Source organism: Delphinus delphis, chromosome 16 (genome assembly GCF_949987515.2).
Source record: "Delphinus delphis chromosome 16, mDelDel1.2, whole genome shotgun sequence".
Taxonomy (NCBI): domain Eukaryota; kingdom Metazoa; phylum Chordata; class Mammalia; order Artiodactyla; family Delphinidae; genus Delphinus; species Delphinus delphis.
This window is the reverse complement of record NC_082698.1, coordinates 59,366,983-59,385,905: the sequence shown is the minus strand read 5'-3', so window position 1 is coordinate 59,385,905 and position 18,923 is coordinate 59,366,983. Positions and strand designations below refer to the sequence as shown.

At 36.5% G+C, this 18,923-nt stretch overlaps 1 protein-coding gene across 3 annotated transcripts in view; it reads left to right on the top strand.

The window, feature by feature from the left end:
* Positions 1-18,923, top strand: part of FAM149B1 (family with sequence similarity 149 member B1) — a 60,678-nt gene that overhangs the window by 26,767 nt on the left and 14,988 nt on the right. For all 3 annotated transcript variants that reach the window (XM_060034803.1, XM_060034802.1, XM_060034804.2), the window contains 4 exons: positions 691-833; positions 1,618-1,734; positions 8,894-9,061; positions 12,559-12,746. In XM_060034803.1, the coding sequence (XP_059890786.1) occupies positions 691-833; positions 1,618-1,734; positions 8,894-9,061; positions 12,559-12,746 (616 nt within the window). The remainder of the gene's footprint in view (positions 1-690; positions 834-1,617; positions 1,735-8,893; positions 9,062-12,558; positions 12,747-18,923) is intronic.

Sequence of the window (18,923 nt, the reverse complement as noted above, 5' to 3'; positions counted from 1 at the left end):
CCCACATGCTGCGGAGCGGCTGGGCCTGTGAGCCATGGCCGCTGAGCCTGCACGTCCGGAGCCTGTGTTCCGCAATGGGAGAGGCTACAACAGTGAGAGGCCCGCGTACCGCAAAAAGAAAAAAAGGTGTAACTTTTCTTCCATCAGAATGTAAAAGGGAACATAAAAACAGATGAAGTAGAGAGTAAGCAGAGAATCAGATAACATGATCAGATTCACATTTTATAGCCATCTTTTGGCTGCTGCAAAAGGATAAATTATAGGGCAAAGATTTAATGTAAACTGTCAGGTGAAAAATGCAGACTACAAAGTAATATATATATGGGATTGACTGTCTACCTTACGCTCTAAAAAGAATACTGGAACCAAGCAACTATAATAAAATTAACAATCATTATCTTTGAGTGGTAGAATTATTGGTAATTTTTATCTTTCTTTATACTTTTCTGGATATTTTTGATGAAGAAAATGTTACTTTAAAAACGTAGATATTTCCACAAATTTTCTTTAAATAGGAATAGGGAGGCCATCTGAATATTGTAAGATCCCAAAACTCACTAACTTAACTTTTCTTTCACACAAGTGTACTAAATATTGAAAATAAAACAGAATCTGATTGCTTTCAACCTTTATGATTATTAACAGAGATTGAAGCTCATCTAAATATTTTGGGGTGATAATTTCTTTTAGGAACTTGATCAAAATGCCACTGAAAAAGTCCACGCAATGTTCACAGCCATTGACGAGCTCTTGTATGAGCAGAAGTTGAGTGTACATATTAAAAGTCTACAAGAAGAGTGCCAACAGTGGACATGTAGCTTTCCTCACCTCAGGTATTGGAGCCCTTGTATATTCATGGCTAATACTAAAATTTGAAGAGCAGATTTCCAAGAAAGCTTGTATTCTGAAATCTCTATGGGCATAGATTTATATAAATGAGGCAATGTGGTATAAAGCCTCAGATGACAGAAAACTCATGTTGATGGAAGTTTCTCAGAGTTTTCATAACTACCTATATTGTCCTAATCAAGTAAAAACAACTTCTATACCAGTAACTGTGATCTGTGTACTATGGCTGTCCAAACAGCCTTGCTTTTGAACAAGAGGGTCAGAAAATGTATTTGATTACACTGTTGTCTATAAGTAAATTCTTATGCATGTATACTTGAAAGCAAACATAGGCTATTAGGAAGCTTTCCTTAGAAACCGCATTAGTGCACTTACTACACATACTTAAAATTTATAAAGCTTCATGTTCTTAAGAATATAATTCAGTTTTCACTAATTTGGCCTGGCTTTCACCCACTTTGGCAAATTTAATGAAGATTGCTATAGGGGATGGAGGGAAAATTACAAATGTTTGCCCAGTTCCCTTGGATTTTTTTCAGTGGGGTGGAAAAGCTTTATCCTCTCTATCTCCATTGTATAGGAGAGAGATATACCTTTAAAAAGGCTCTGGATTCACATTTCTCTCAAGAATCATTCTAAATCAGTAACGGACTAAGTATGTACTAGACTTCTATGTAGAGCCATCAAATTTGTTCCAAAAATACCTACATTTTGTATGTATGCCAGGTGAAGGTGCTTAATTATCTCTTTATGTTCTTCACTTTGAAGGATTCTGGGTAGGCAGATAATCACTCCAAGTGACGGTTATGGACTGTATCCTAGATCCCCTTCTGCTGTTTCAGCTTCACATGAGGCAACAATGTCTCAAGAAAGAGATTCTACTATGTAAGTATTCTAATATGTAAGTACTTATGTATTCTAATGTGCAAGTATTATATTCTACTAGTTATACTAAGGGATTAAAATACTTCTTCCTATTTATTGGTATTTAGTAAAGCACAGCAAATTCTGTAAGATTGACCATAGTCTTTATGCATATTAGAATTTTGTTACTTAGTTTTTTGTTCAAAAGTAAGACATTCTCTAGGATTTAAGGGTTATTCAGATTCATATATATCTACGTCCATCTATAAATCTAGGCACTTCCCTCTTGGAATAAATGTGTAGATAGACTGGTTTAAAGAAATTCAGGGATCTAAGAAACAGACTTTAAAATTTTTTGAAAAAAATTCTGAAAAGTCATTTTCTTAAACATATAATACTAATTAAAACTTAATTTCTTTATAGAAGTTAAACTGGTATTAGTTTATCAGCTTAAAATGGGTAATTAGTACACTAGCTAAAATGGCTAATTCTTTAACACCTCAAACTCTTTATTTTTATTTTTACTTTTTAAAAATATTGGGAATTCCCTGGTGGTCCAGTGGATAAGACTCTGTGCTCCCAATACAGGGGGCCTGGGTTCAATCCCTGGTTGGGGAACTAGATCCTGCATGCATGCTGCAACTAAGAGTCCCCATGCTGCAACTAAGAAGCCCGCATGCCGCAACTAAAGATCCCATGTGCCACAACTAAGACCCAGCACAGCCAAATAAATAAATAAGTAAATAAATAAATTCCTTTACTTTTTCCTAAGACTGTAATTTTACTTATACTGATACCTTCTAAGAGTTGTAGTAATACTTTCTTTTGAGGCCTTTTGGGGCTTGTAGTAATTTCATCAGACCACAAAGTAAAACATTATTGTCTTAGGCCAGTTAAGGTTATGAGATCTGGGTTATCAACTGATTTTTGGTCAGAGAATGGGATTTGTTTACTTCTTTCAAAGTGATTTAAGCTCAAGCTTCTGGTCACTAGGCTGAGCTTTCTTTCTAAATTTAAACCTCATGTATTACATCAATAAGCCTTTTTAAGTTTACTCCTTTTATATAAAGGTCAGACTTTTACAAACTAATGTCTCCCACAGAAATGATGTATCCTTTAATTCTCACTGACCAAAATTACATAACTTATGTCCTGCTATTAAGATATATTTACCTGATCTATTAGTATAAACTTTATATATGCCTTATTATTTTATAACTATAAATAGCAGTTCCATTTAGAGATTCCAAAGAAATAAGGAACAAATCTGAGCAGTTAGCTCCTCCTTTTTTAGGACATCTGGCTAAATCATCATTCTGCAACTTAGTACAGGCAACCTTTCTTTCCTTTTTACTTGCTACCACCACTGCTGCTTGGTGCTTCTTATTTTTCGTTCTGCTTTTCTGGATTATTTGACTTACAGTTTTCAATAATTATCTTTCTTTACTATACAGATGAAACAATTACCTATCTATACTTTATATACAGAGATATTTAAATGAAACAAGTTATTCAGCTATATTAGCACTTCACTACTTATTGAAAATAATAACAAATTAAATATAATCCATATTTATTTTCCTATCACTACCACTTTGTCCATACTTGATACTTTCTATCTTGAGTACCATTAATGAACTCATTGCGTTTCAAAATATTTATATATTTTAATTAACCATAATTATTATTGATGCTCAAATTGTTACAACTTGGCCATGTCAAGCTAGTTCCTTTGTTTTTGTCTTGAATGTTTCCTTGTTTTCTGGTTACAATAGGATGCTCCAGGCCCATCCTGGAAAAAAATTGTTTCTTCCTTTAAGGCATGGTATCAGCTGAAATTCAAGGAAATCTGATTCCTTTGAGAGGCTACTAGTATTTGAGAACAAAATTTGGGTATGTAAGTTGGTGATGATGCTGCAATTCTGCCACTTTTTGTAGTAAGTGGTGTGAAAAAATGTGTCAAGAATTCATTTTGATATTTTTCAGTTTAACAAATCAGTTTTCCATAAAATATGAGGTTGATCATCTACTTTCTACAAAAATAACATTTCAAATTATATCCATTCTTGCCCCTCCACATTACATCAGATTCTCCTTTTAAAGTTCAGCGTTAATCCTTTCTGTCCCCACTTAAAAATCTTCAATAGCTTCCCAGTGAATTTAAGATACAAATCTAAAATTATATCATAAGCTGGCCCCAGCCTACATCTCTACCTTTATCTTCTGTCACTCTCTCTCTCATTCATTCATCCTCCCACACTGGATTTCTTTCAAATCTCAAATGTACTAAACAAGGTATTCGGTCCAGCTTCCATTCTTGAGGAGTTCTTGGGCCAGAGGAGAGTAGTATAATAAACAACACAAAAATACAGTCTCTTCCTTTTTGTATCTCTAACACCTCGTACAATGCGTAGAACATGGTTAGCATCAACTTATTTTTTTTTTACTAAATCATATTTATATGAAAACAAACTCCATGAAAATGAATTAATTGATATTATGGTGGCAAAACAATGTTATCAATCAAGACAAATTAGTGTCTAGGTCAAAATGGAATTCCAGGAACTTTATAACAATAGAAGATGGTGGCAGCATAAGGAGAAAACACAGCCCAGAAAAGGACCATGAAGAAGATGAGTCTGAGGACATTTCCATTTGAAAAGAAACTATGCAGTCATCTGCTTCAAGTTAGCTTAAGGGGCTTACCTACCCTTACTTTAAATACATACCTCAACAAAAATTAACTACAATATCTAATAAGTTGCTAAAGTATATGACTATATGCAGAATTATAACCCTTAAAAAATCATTAAAGAATGGAGAGCTCAGAAATAAACCTCTGCGTATATGAGTAAATAATTTTCAGCAAGGGCGCCAAGACTACACAATGCGAAAGGACAGTCTCTTCAACAAATGGTGCTGGGGAAAGAATGCAAAAGAATGAAGTGGGACCCTTATACCATATACAGAAATTAACTCAAAATGGATTTTATAGACCTAAATGGAAGACCTAAAACTATTAAAACTCCTAGAATAAAACACAGGGGAAAAGCTTCAGGATATTGGATTTGGCAATGATTTATTGGATAGAACACCAAAACCTTAGGCAACAAAAAGCAAAAATAGACAGATGGGACTACATCAAACTCTAAATTTTCTGTGCGTCAACAGAAACAATCATCAGAGTGAAAAGGCAACTTATGGCATGGGGGAGAATATTTGCAAATTGCATGTCTGATAAGGAGCTAGTATCTAGAATATATGAGGAACTTCTACAATTCAACAACAACAACAAAAATAACCCAATTAATAAATGGACAAAGGGGGGCTTCCCTGGTGGCACAGTGGTTAAGAATCTGCCTGCCAATGCAGGGGACACGTGCTGTGGAGCAACTAAGCCCGTGCGCCACAACTACTGAGCCTGCGCTCTAGAGCCAACGAGCCACAACTACTGAGCCTACATGCTACAACTACTGAGGCCCATGCGCCTAGAGCCTGTGTTCTGCAACAAGAGAAGCCACTGCAATGAGAAGCCCATGCACCGCCATGAAGAGTAGCCCTGGCTCGCCACAACTAGAGAAAGCCTGTGCACAGAACAAAGACCCAACGCAACCAAAAGTAAATAAATAAAATACAATAAAAAGAAAGAAAATGTGGTATATACATACGATGGAATATTACAGAAGGAAATCCTGTCACATGCTACAATAGGGATGAACCTCAAAGATATTATGCTAAGTGAAATAAGCCCGTCACAAAAGGACAAATACAATATGATTCCAGCCATCTTTAGTATCTAAAGTAGTCAAATCATAGAAACAGAAAGTACAAGCGGAGTTGCCAAAGGGAGGGGAGGAAGGGGAAGGGGCAATGAGTGTTTAATGGATATCAGAGTTTCAGTTTTGCAATATAAGAAAGTTCAAGAGATCTGTTGAACAATAATGTGAACATACTTAACACTGTTGAACTGTATGGTTTTAAATGCTTATGATGGTGTATTTAATCTTATATTGTTCACCACAGTTTTTAAAATATCATTAAAGTGACATGGTATGGTTTCTCCTAAGCCCACCTCCCTCATGTCACTCATTACAAATTATAGCTTTTGCTTTCATTTTCTTTGATTTTTTTTTTTTTTACAACTGTCCTAAATGCAAGAGCCCAGTCAAGCTAATTACAAATCAGACTTTTTCAGACATAAAGAGCTTTCTGAAGCTCTCCAAAACCATGGAGATGTTCTCTTTCCGTTTTTCTACTGGTGGGGCCATCCACAATCATATTTCCTTTCCTAGTGTACTAAGTTATATTTTCTTCCTTTTGGCATCATGAGATCACAACTTCATGTAACTTTCCTCTATTTTGATCATCGCTAGAGGTCCACTGGAAGATAAGTTGGTCTGAAATGGAGTTGAGAGTGGTTAATTGTACTTTTCAGATCCTAGTCAGGAAGGAGAGAGCTCTTGGCCACTTGTTCCTCCTAGCCAACCTGGAGGGCCTTGCAGTGATCACCTCCATGAAGGCTGCAGAATTCTGCCTCCTAAGGCCTACACCTGAGGGCTGGCTCCAAATTAAACTCTTTGTTTAAATAAGAAACCCAGCAAAGTCATTTTATCCTCCATGCATGTGGGAGAAGAATAAAGTGGCAATGATTTCTTTCCGCTCACAAGAAAACAGATCTGAACTTAAATATTACTATCAGGGCAATACATTATTAGATAAGACCACTGTTATTTTTTTAGTAAGTAAGAGAATTACAAACATTTTAGAAGTTAAAGGTTATTTTCCAGACATGGTAATCTCTGAAGTCTGATGATTTAAAAGATCCCTTTGTTAGAAACAACATTTGCAAAGACAGCTTTATGATGTAGAATACTATCTGTTCTTTGCTGCAGCTTTAGGGGAAATGGGAACACTTTTCCTTCTCATCTAACTGAAAATTTTTTTAACTGACAAAAAGGCCTATACTTTGTTAGAAAAGCCTATTTTTTTTTCAGAGCAAGTAATTCCATTAGTTACCACTGACTAAAAAATGATTGGTTAGTAATACAAATGGAACGATACAGTAGCACAATAACATAAGGAATGCTGGGAGTGCAGTGTTTGACATGGGTTTGACAGCTTTTAATTTTGTCATGTTGTCATGTTGAAAAAAAATACTAACACCACTGTTTTATAAAAGAAATGACATATTAACACAAAAAAGCATGTCTCAAAATAAGGACAGTCCTTTTCAAGAAAGGGCATTTTGTAGTCTTACTGAGCATTGTTCTTATTTTGCTCATTTTGATGTGGATCCGTAAAAATTTTGTCATGGATTGCCATAAATCTGTTGACTAGATTTTGGGTATCACTGTTTAGAATTTCAGAACAGAGACTTAAAAAACCTAAAGTCTCAAGTTTAGAGACTTTTATAAACGATAATACCAGCTGGTTTTGATATATTTGTTCTTCAAACTGTTTTCCCATCTCTTATTGTCTCTCTGTCCCCCATGCCTCCTGCCATGGTCCAGGCTCTACCAGCTCTTGTTTCATCTTTTGCACTAGCCTCCTAACCACATTATCCTCTTCATCACCGCCATAGTCATCTTTTAAAGCAAGGATGCTGTCATTCCCCTTCTTAAAAACTTCAATGCCATTGCTATCAATTAGCCAAAGTTAACAAAGTACTTCACAGTCTGGCCTAATACCCTTCCAACCACTTCCTATGAACAATACACCTTATTTAATGGCTTACATAACAGAGAAATTTCTCTTTTAAAAGAAGTCTGGAGGAAGGGTATCTAAAGATAGTACAGTGGTAGTATGGTGTTTTCAGGGTCCTAGACTCATTTCATCTTTCTGCTACATTGTGCTAGCCCAGGATACTTTTCCTGAGTTTTGGGGTTTTTCTTGGTGGTCCAAGACAGCTGATAGAGTTCCAAACATGACATTCACTTTCCAGGTAGCAGGAAGCAGGAAAGGCAGAAGGGCAAAAGGGCACCCCTTAAAGCTAACCCAGTTCTCTTTAAACAGCCTCCCCAGAGTCCCACATAACAATTCTGCTCATATCTCATTGGTCACATCTGGCTGCAAGGTGGTGGGAAATGTCATCTTTGAGGTGCGTGTATTGCTCTCCTGAATTAAATTGGCATGATGTATTAGGAGAGGCAGGGAGAATCGATATTGGGGGCACCTAGCGTTCTCTGCCACATATGTATAGAGTTTTTTGAAATTACTGTACATATTTTATAATCTTTTTATAATTACCATTTTATTATGGGAATCTTCCATTTTGTCCCCCAACATTAATTTAGTAACCTCATAGAATTCCACTGCATGAATATACCATTATTTAAACAACCAATCCCCTATCCTATATTTTGAAACAGTTGGGCCAGTTTTGAATTTTAGCAATTATAAGCAGTTCTGTGATGATAATTTTTATAGCTAAATCTTATAGGTCATATCCTCAAAGGAAATCCCCTACAAATGAAACCACTGAATCAAAGTTTATTTCTGTTTTAAGGTTTCTAATGCATATTTCCAAAATGTCTTCCAAAAAGATTTTCCCACTAGCCTTGCTGAAAAGTGCCATAGGTTTATTCTTTTTTCATTGTTTAAAAAATACTTAAGGTACAAAAAGGTATAAAGAATAACACAAAGCATACATTGGTTATATTTAATATTTGGTTAAACTGAGAGCCATTTAAAAAATTGTACTGCTCAGATTTGACTGACTTTCTCCAAAGTAAACCTGCTGAAGTGAAGGCGTCATCATATATTCGTTGAATACCTGGGTAGGATAAGAAATTTAAATAGAAGTAAGGGAAGATACTTGCCCTTTAGGAGTATACATTTTGAACAATGACGGAGTTATTGAAATAAGCATATAACCTCCTGAGGTACTTTAAAGAGCTAATTATGAATGTAAATATTATTAGATTTTTAAAAATATTTTATAGCCATAGCTGTTGTATCTGAAAAGATAGCAAGCAGTATTCAATAGTGCATAATATACCTAAGCAGAGTGGGTCTATGGCTAGTATTTATTTATTCCTGTTCTGAGAAATAACAGGTATTAAGGTTTAGAGTAGCCCAGGAAGGTGTCACTAGGGCAAGGGACCTTGAGCTGAAACTTGTGCGAATGAGTTCCTTTGAGAACTGTTTATGTTGAACATAATTAATATTTTTCCTCTTCCAGATTTGGTATTAGGGGAAAGAAGTTACATTTTTCATCTTCATTTGCTCCTAAAGCATCTTCCATTGCCAAATCCCCTAGCTTGTGTTCTATGGAAAGAGAAGAGGAAGACTGTATAATCTTCTCGGAAGGAATAATAGAGGAATACCTAGCATTCGACCACACAGATATGTGAGTATTATGTCTTTTAAACTTTTTACTCCCCTGCTATTTTGTTGTTAATATCTATTTTTTCTAAAGTATACTACCAATACTACCTATAATTAAGTTGATGTATATTTTCTTCCTACACACGCCATTTGCCTCTTCCTGAGATTACACATTTTTTAAATGAATTTTTTTCTCCACATAATTTGATTTTCCTCTTTGTAAAGTATCACCAGTAACTCATGAAAACTTTATTCATCTGATTCTAAATCCAGTGCTCTCCTCACTATTCCATGCTACTTTTCTGATATATTAAACTCTTAAATTATTCCTCTAAGCCTTTAAAAGCTCAGAATTGATAGTCACAGTAGTACATCTAGAAGTGAGAATTTCATTTTAGGCTGTGAGGCTGTGGTTAGGTCTAGTTAGTGTCACATGATTCTGGACTTCTTCCCATATTTCCTACTGAGCCATGTTTACTACATGCTCAAGGTACACAGTCCTAGGGTCAGGTAAACACAACCCAGATTTCCGAACATAACACCGTTGAGCTAGCTCATTGTTCCAAGGGAATCATAAGTATGCTGTTTTGGTTTTGCAGAGATTGCCCCCTTCCCTTTCACTTCATCTGGCCTGAGTCAAATTGTCCATATTTTCTCTTCCTTTTTCCTCAAAGGTCTTTTCCCTTCATTTTAGCTTATAAAAAATACAGTAGATTTAACTAATTTAAAATGTGATGTTCATGGCTCATAGGTGTCCCTGGGGCATCTCTTCCCCTTTCCTGATAGTAAACTGAAATAAATTTTCAGGTAAAATGGAAGATTTTTAGAAAGGCAGTCTTCTCTTTAGAGATATCACTGAGATATTGAGATGTGATGAATGAAAGCATGTAAGTTTGGAAGAAAATGAGATATGAAAGATTTTTTTTAAAATAACTTGGGAATAGGGAAGGTCTTTCTAACCATAGCACAAAATCTACAAGTCATTTAAGAAATTCTTTAAAAAACTACATAAAATAGTATTTCTGCATAGAAAAAATTCATAGAGTCAAAAGACAAATGACAAACTGGCAAAAATATTTGCAGTTCATGCATAGACAGAGGCTTAATTTCCTTAATATGTATATCAGTAAGGAAAAGATTAAAGATGAAACAAAGAACATGAATAGTTCACATTATAAGAAGATGGATTTTAAATATATGAAATGGAATTCATTCACAATTAGAGATACAAATTAAAACTATAATGAGTATTCTTTTACATGTCAGACTATCAAAGAACAAAAGATAAAGGAGGTTAATAATTCCTTGAATGAGAAAAGAGGCATATTCTTTCACTACTGGAGAATTATACCACCTATTTATTTATTTATTTATTTACTTAGGTTTATCAAAAATTTATTCTTCTTTATTGTCAGCACGTTCCATGGTATGGATGTACCACAGTTTGTGCACCTGTGGAAGGACACCTGGGCTATTTCTAGCTTTTGGCTATTATTAATAAAGCTGCTATGAACATTCACACACAGATTTTTATATGAACAAAAATTTTTATGTCTCTGGGATAAATGCCCGAGAGTATACTTTCTGGATCCTATGTATACCACCTCTTTAAATTGAAATGCACATACCCTTTGACTCAATAATTCTATTTATAGGAATTTATCCTACAGATATAATATCCATGTAGCCAAAGAAGTACATACATATTGTTCCCAACTTAAGATGAGTTGACTTATGATTCCTTGATTTTGCGATGGTACAAAAGTGATACATATTCAGTAGCAACTGTACTTTGAATTTTGATTTTTTTTCCCTTGGCTGGCGATATGCAGTATGATACTCTCTCGGGATGCTGGGCAGCGGCAGCAAGCTGTGGCTCCCAGTCAGCCACACAATCATGAGGGTAAACAACCAATATACTTAAAACCATACAACCATTGCTTTTCGCTTTCAGTAGAGTATACAATAAATTACATGAGATATTCAACACTTTATTATAAAATAGTTTTTGCGTTAGATAATTTTGCTTAGCTGTAGGCTAATGTAAGTGTTATGAGCACATTTAAGGTGGGCTACGCTAAGCTATAATGTTCAATAGGTTAGGCCTATTAAATGCATTCTTGACATGATATTTTCATAAGTTCATTGGGCTGTAACCCAATATGTCAGTTGAGGAATATCTGTAGAAGGGTATTAACTGCAGTATTGATTATAAAAGCAAAGGTTAGTTGATCAATAACTGTCTAGTTAGATATATTATGGTATATCCAATGGAATACTCTGCAGTTATTTTTGTTTGTTGCAGTTATTTTTAAAAAGAGGCAGATTTATATACATTGATAGGGATCATGGACAAGATACACTGACAGAAGAGTGAGGTGCAGTACAGTGTATAATGTAACTATCTCTCTGGACCTACGTGTTTGCTTCTGAGAATGGGGACTGGGGGACAGAGATGTAGGAGACTTATTTTTCACTACATACATATATTTCCTTCTATACAATATGAATTTTTATCATATGACTATGTTATCTCCTCTAAAAAGAAATATAAATTGAAATACATTTAATGCTAATCAGCCTCCTCTGCCACTTAATGCCAGGCTAGCTCTTCCTTGGGAAAGGAGAAGCAAAGGGAGTCTGGCTGCCCTGCTTAAATCTCTTAGCATCCTTCTTACCTGCCTACAGTTTCCTATTTCATTCTTGAGCACTTTGTTGCCCCAGGAGTAACTTTCACTGTAAAGGTACTTCTCTCCACCCAAGCCAGTTCCAGAATTTGCTTTGTCTTAGTTTATAATACATCTGTCATAGATAAGCACATCCATCAGGCAAATTTTCTTCCCCCAGAAATCTGGGGCTACTGGCACTCATTGCCAGAGAAGAGACAGACTTGCCTAACTGGAAGTTTCTGGATTATAGATACACAGTCTCCAGAAGAGTCTCAGAGTAGTTTCCTGTGCTGTTGGGCTTCCCTCTTTTTCCTTTACAGCCAATTACCAAATGTTTATTTGGATTAGTAAAAGTATACTAATTTTAATAATCTATGTGGACTACTTCCCTAATGAATCATTGCCTCAAATAATTATGCAGCATAATCACAGTTATATGCGCATCGTTAAATGTGTCAAGTTAATATTAATCTAAATGTTACCCAGTTACAACAAAAAGAGTATTTTTGTGTCCTTAATTGTCATAGGTTGCTTGTTGATCAATTTTAAATGCCCATCTATTTAAAGCTTAAAAAAGTACAATGATTCTGTCTTCTTTTTCTTGTTCTATTTTTTTGGCAGAGTAGGGGGGTGGGGTGGGATGGATGTAAAAAGGGAAATGCAGAGTCTCCTCTGTTGAAAACTCCCTTAGTTCACAAGCCTATTTAATACCTGTGCTATATATGCGGGGAGGAAGGGGGGGGTGGTGGCGGGGAGGAGCGTAAATCACACTCCTAAGCAGCCAAAAGACAGTGGTGAACACCCAGTGAAGAATAACCATGAAGTCTTTCCTTCTTGCTTCTGTTAACAGGGAAGAGGGGTTTCATGGAAAGAAATCAGAAGCAGCTACAGAGAAACAGAAATTAGGGTACCCACCTATTGCTCCATTTTACTGCATGAAAGAGGATGTCCTTGCTTATGTGTTTGACGATGTGTGGAGCAAGGTCCTAAGCTGTATGGAGCAGCTGACACGTAGTCACTGGGAGGGATTTGCTTCTGGTAAGGCTCTTTGTGAAAACAATATAAAAAAATAATTGTTTATGCTTTCCAAACCGTAACCAGTCTATTAAATTATATGTTCATTAGTACTAAAGAATCATATTTGTATTTCTCATAGAAACTAACAGATATTTGGAAAGTATCTGGGAATGAGTGCATAAGTAACAAGGCCTACTCTATGACGACTAGATAGAGATTGTGCTTTCTCTTTGAATATAATTATTTGTGAGAAAAAACATGTGCAAATACATTTAAAAAACTGCTTTATTGAAGAATTGATATACAATAAACCAATCATATTTCAAGTGTATTATCTGATAAATTGACCTATGTATACAGCCATGAAACCATGAGACAATCAATACAGTGAATATATCCATTACCCTCAAAGTTAATAACCTTGTAATCCCTCCCTCCTGCCCCCACCTGACCCACCATCCCCAAATGACAAGTTATCTGCTTAAATGGTACCATGTAGTATTTACTCTTCTTTTGTCGGCTTCTTTCCCTCAGTGTGATCATTTTGACAGTCATCCATGTCACTGTGTGTGTCAGTAATTTATTCCTTTTATTGTTGAGTTGTATTCCATTGTTCCACAACTTGTTTATCCATTTATCTGTTGATGGACATTTGGATTGTTTTCATTTTTGGACTATTAATGCTGTTATGAACACTAATGTACAAGAATTTTGACACATATTTCCTTTTCTCTTGGGTAGATTTCTTCAAGTGAAATCGTTGAATTATATGGTTAAATGTATATTTAACTTCTTAAGAACTGTCTGTATTGATTTTCTATGTTGCACAAAAATTATCACAAACTTAGCAGCTTCAAACAACACACATTTATTATCTCACAGACTTGTGGGTCAGAAGTCCAGGAACAGCCAGCTAGTCATTTACTTAAGATCACACAAGGCTGCAATCAAGGTGTTGGCTAAGGCTGGGTTCTCATGTAGAGGCTCAACTAGGAAAGGATCCACTTCCCCTTTTGTGTGTTTTTGGAAGCATCCAGTTTCTTGTAGCTGTAGCAGTCATGGCAGCTTATTTCTCCAAAGCCAGCAAGAAAGACTGAGAGCTAATCTGCTAGCAAGACAGAAACTTATATAACATAATCATGGGGGTGACATCCCATCACTTTTACCATCATCTTTTGATCTGAAGCAAGTCACAGGTCCTGCCCATGCTCAAAGGGAGGGGTTTAAACGAAGGTGTGAACATCAACAGCTGAGAATCATGGTGGGGGGGGTGGGGGGTGCACCTTGGAATTTGTCCACTAGTCTTCCCACTGGCCCTTAGTGATTCATGTGCTCCCACAGGCAAAGTACATTCAACTCCCTTCAAAGGTTTCCAAGAGAATCATCTATTACAGCATCAGCTCCAAAGACTTTGAATCAGGTCCTGGTATGAATGAAGTTCCTGGATGTAATACAGGAAGTGAAATTACTGGGGCACAATTCCTTTCCATCTATAAACCTATGAAACTAAAGCTTGTATACACAGGTATATAAACATCTAACTATATAATCCAGCCATTCTACTCCTAGAGACAAGTTATTTGACCCCAACACACCCAACATACAATAGTGGGCCAGGAAAAAGATAACCATTATAGACACTCCAGTTAAAAGGCTGGGGTCAGGGAGGTGAGAGTAAAAAAGGGTCCACAGCAATTCTGAAATCCAGCTGTGAAAATACTGGGAGTTCCTTCATTAAGTTTTAATTAAGGCCTGGAAATAATCCTCTCAGCTTTCTGCTCTACCCTCTGAGCTCTTGGTTTTGACCTCTGAGTCATCCTTCCTTTTTCATGAAACATAGCACATGTTTGTAGCTAAGTAATTTTATTAGGCTGCTTCCTGCCAGTAGAATTTTGGGGGTCTGATAGCCTTCCTTTATTTAGAATCTTTTGCCATCTAGAGAGATTGAGAATTTTCAAAATCATCAAGTCCTGGTTTCTTTATGTTTAATAGTTTTTCCCTCAATTTATCTCTCTCATCTCGTGTTTGATTATAAGCAGCAAGAAAAAAATCAGGCCTCACCTTCAACACTTTGACTGGAAATCTCCTTAGCTATACAACCAAGATCATCACTTAAAAGTTCTGCTTTCCATGTGACCACAGGAGACCATTTCACTAAGCTCTCTGCCACAAAATAACAAGCATCTCCCTACTTCCAGTTTCTAATAACATGTTCCTCATTTCCTTCTGAGCCCTCCCCTACAGCTTCCTCCAAATCCAGATTCCTACTAAGTCTGTTCAAGGTAATTTATGTCTTCTCTATCATGCTTCTCAAAGTTCTTCTAGCTTCTACCCATGAACAATCAAAAATGAAATTAAGGAAACAACTCATTTATAATAGCATCAAAAAGAATAAAATACTTAGGAATAAACTGAACCAAGGAAGTGTAAGACTTGTATGCTGAATACTACAAAATATTATTGAAAGAAAATAGAGAAGACCTAAAGAAATAGAAAGACATCCTCTGTTTATGGATTGGAAGACTAAATATCGTTAAGATGGCAATACTCCCTAAATACATCTACAGATTGAGTATAACCTTATCATAATTCTAACTGCCTTTTTTGTAGAAATGATCCTGAAATTCATACAGAAATGCAAGGTATCCTGAATATCCAAAACAATATTGAAAAAGAACAAATTTGGAGGATTCATACTTCTTGGTTTTAAAACATAATACAAAGCTACAGTAATCAAAACAGTGTGGTACTGGCATAAGAACACATACTGATCCAAGGAATAGACTCAAAAGTCCAGAAATAAATCCACACATCTATGGCCAACTGATTTTCAACAGGGGTGCCAAGACCATTCAATGGGGGAAGAATAGTCTCTTTAAGAAATGGTACTGGCAGGGAATATAGCCAATATTTTATAATAACTATAAATGGGGTATAACCTTTTAAAATTGTGAATCACTATGTTGTACAACTGAAACTTACAGAATATTGTAAATCAACTATATGTCAATCAAAAACAAATTCAGATAGGAAAAAAAAAGAAATTGTGCTGGCACAACTGGATAGCCACATGGTAAAGAATGAAGTTAGACTCTTACTTCACACCATATACAAAATATCAACTTGAAGTGGATTGAAGGTACACATTTAAGAGCTAAAACTATAAAACTTAGAAGAAAACATTGGAGTAAATCTTCATGAGCTTGGATTTGGCAGTGGATTCTGATATATGACACCAAGACCACAAACAACAAAAGAAAAAATAAATAAACTGGACTCCATCAAAATAAAAAACTTTAGGGTGTATCAAAGGACATTATCAAGAAACTGAAAAGACCGCCTACAGAATGGGAGGAAATGTACGTAAATCATACACCTGATAAGAATCTAGTACTCACAGTCTATAAAGATCTACAACTCAAAAACAAAAGAAAAAACAACCCAATTTAAAAATGGGAAAATAGGGCTTCCCTGGTGGCACAGTTAAGGATCCGCCTACCAAAGCAGGGGACATGGGTTTGAGCCCCAGTCCAGGAAGATCCCAGATACCGCAGAGCAACTAAACCCATGCGCCACAACAGCCTGCGCTCTAGAGCCCACGAGCCACAGCTACTGAAGCCCACATGCCTAGAGCCCATGCTCTGCAACAAGAGAAACCACCACAATGAGAAGCCCACACACCACAACAAAGAGTAGCCCCCACTTGTCGCAACTAGAGAAAGCCTGTGCGCAGCAACGAAGACCCAATGCAGCCAAAAATAAATAAATAAATTTATTTTTTTAAAAATGGGCAAATAACTCAAACAGACATTTCTCCAAAGAAGATATACAAATAGCCAATAAGCACATGAAAAGATGTTCAACATCATTATTCATTAGGGAAATCAAATCAAAACCAAAACCACAATGAGACACCACTTCAAACCCACTAGGATGGCTGTATTTTTTTAAAAAAAAGAAAAGGACAATAACAACTGTTCATGAGGTTGTGAAACTGGAACCCTCATAAATTGCTGGTGGGAATGTAAAGTGGTACAGCCACTGTGGAAACAGTTTGGCAGTTCCTCAAAAAGTTAAACATAAAATTACCATATGACCTAGCAATTCCACTCAAAGTTATATAATCAAGAGAAATGAAATATATCCACACAAAACCCTGGCATGAATGTTCATAGCAGCATTAGTCATAATAGTCAAAAAGTGGAACCAGGACTTCCCTGGTGGCGCAGTGGTTAAGAATCTGCCTGCCAATGCAGGGGACACGGATTTGAGCCCTGGTCTGGGAAGATCCCACGTGCCGCAGAGCAACTAAGCCCAGGCACCACAACTACTGAGCCTGAGCCTTAGAGCCTGCAAGCCACAACTACTGAGGCCGCATGCCACAACTACTGAAGCCCATGTACCTAGAGCCTGTGCTCCACGACAAGAGAAGCCACCGCAATGAGAAGCCTGCGCACTGCAACGAAGAGTAGCCCTGCTCGCCACAACTAGAGAAAGCCCACTCACAGCAATGAAGACCCAATGCAGCCAAAAATAAATAAGTAAAAAAATTTATTTTTTAAAAAAAGTGGAACCAACCTAGACATCCATCAACTGATGAACGGATAAACAAAATTTGGTATTCAAAACAAAATTTGGTATATCCATGTGTTATGGACTGAATTGTGTCCCCCTCAAAATCCATATGTGGAAGCCCTAACCCCCAATGTGACTAGGTTTGGAAATAGGGCCTTTAGGGAGGTAATTAATGTTAATTGAGTCAGAAGGGTGGGACCCTAATCCTATAGGGTTGGTATCCTTGTAAGAAGAGGAAGAGACATCACAGCTCTCTATTTCTGTGTGTGTAAAGAGAAGAAGTCAGGCAAGGACAGAGGGAAAAGGCAGCTGCATAGGAGCCAGGAAGAGAGATCACACTATAAACCAACCCTGACAGCACCTTGATCATGGACTTCCAGCCTCCAGAACTGTGAGAAAATAGATTTCTGTTATTTAAGCCATCCAGTCTGTCATATTTTATGGCAGCTTGAGTAACTAATACATCATGCAATGGAGTATTATTCATATATTAGAAGGAATTAAGGGACTTCCCTGGTGGCACAGTGGTTAAGAATCTGCCTGCCAATGCAGGGGACATGGGTTCGATCCCTGGTCTGGGAAGATCCCACATGCCACGGAGCAACTAAGCCCCTGCGCCACAACTACTGAGCCTGCGCTCTAGAGCCCTTGAGCCACAGCTACTGAAGCCCACATGCCACAACTACTGAAGCCCATGTGCCTAGAGCCCGTGCTCTGCAACAAGAAGCCACCGCAATGAGAAGCCTGCTCACCACAACTAGAGAAAGGCCGCGCACAGCAACGAAGACCCAACGCAGCCAAAAATAAATAAATTATTTTTTAAAGAAAGGAATTAAGTAATGAAGCATCTTAAAACATGGGTGAACCTTGAAAATATTACGTTAAACGAAAGAAGACATACATAAAGGGCCACATATTGTATGATTCCATTAAGGTGAAATTTCCAGAACAGGCAGGTCCATAGAGAAAGTAGTTTAATGATTGCCAGGGGATGGAGGAAGAGGTGCATTGGGAGGTATGGGGTTTCTTTTTGGAGTGATGGAAATTTTCTGAAATTAGATAGTGGTGGTGGTTACAGAAAATCATGAATATACTAAAAACCACTTAATTGTATACTGTAAAATGGTTAAAAATGGTGACTCATGTTATGCAAATTTTATCTCATTAAAAAATTTTTTTTTAATTCTTGCAACCTGAGAGATGTCCTCTAAAACTTTTTGTATGTGAGTCTGTTGGTGAGAAATGCTTTCTTTTGATATATGAAAATTTCCTTATTTTTCTTTCATTTCTGCAAGATAGTTGTGTGGTGTACTGAATTTTAGGTGGACACTTTTTCTCTTGGTACCTTTTTTTTTTTTAACATTCAGTGTATCTCATTTATTTTTTAAAAAAATTTTTATCATATTGGAGTATAGTTGGTTAACAATGTTGTGTTAGTTTCAGGTGTACAGCATAGTGATTCAGTTATACATATACATGTATTTCCTTTTTTTCAAATTCTTTTCCCATTTAGGTTATTAGAGTATTGAGCAGAGTTCCCTGTGCTATACAGTAGGTCCTTGTTGGTTACCTATTTTATTTTATTGGAGTATAGTTGCTTTACAATATTGTGTTAGTTTCTAC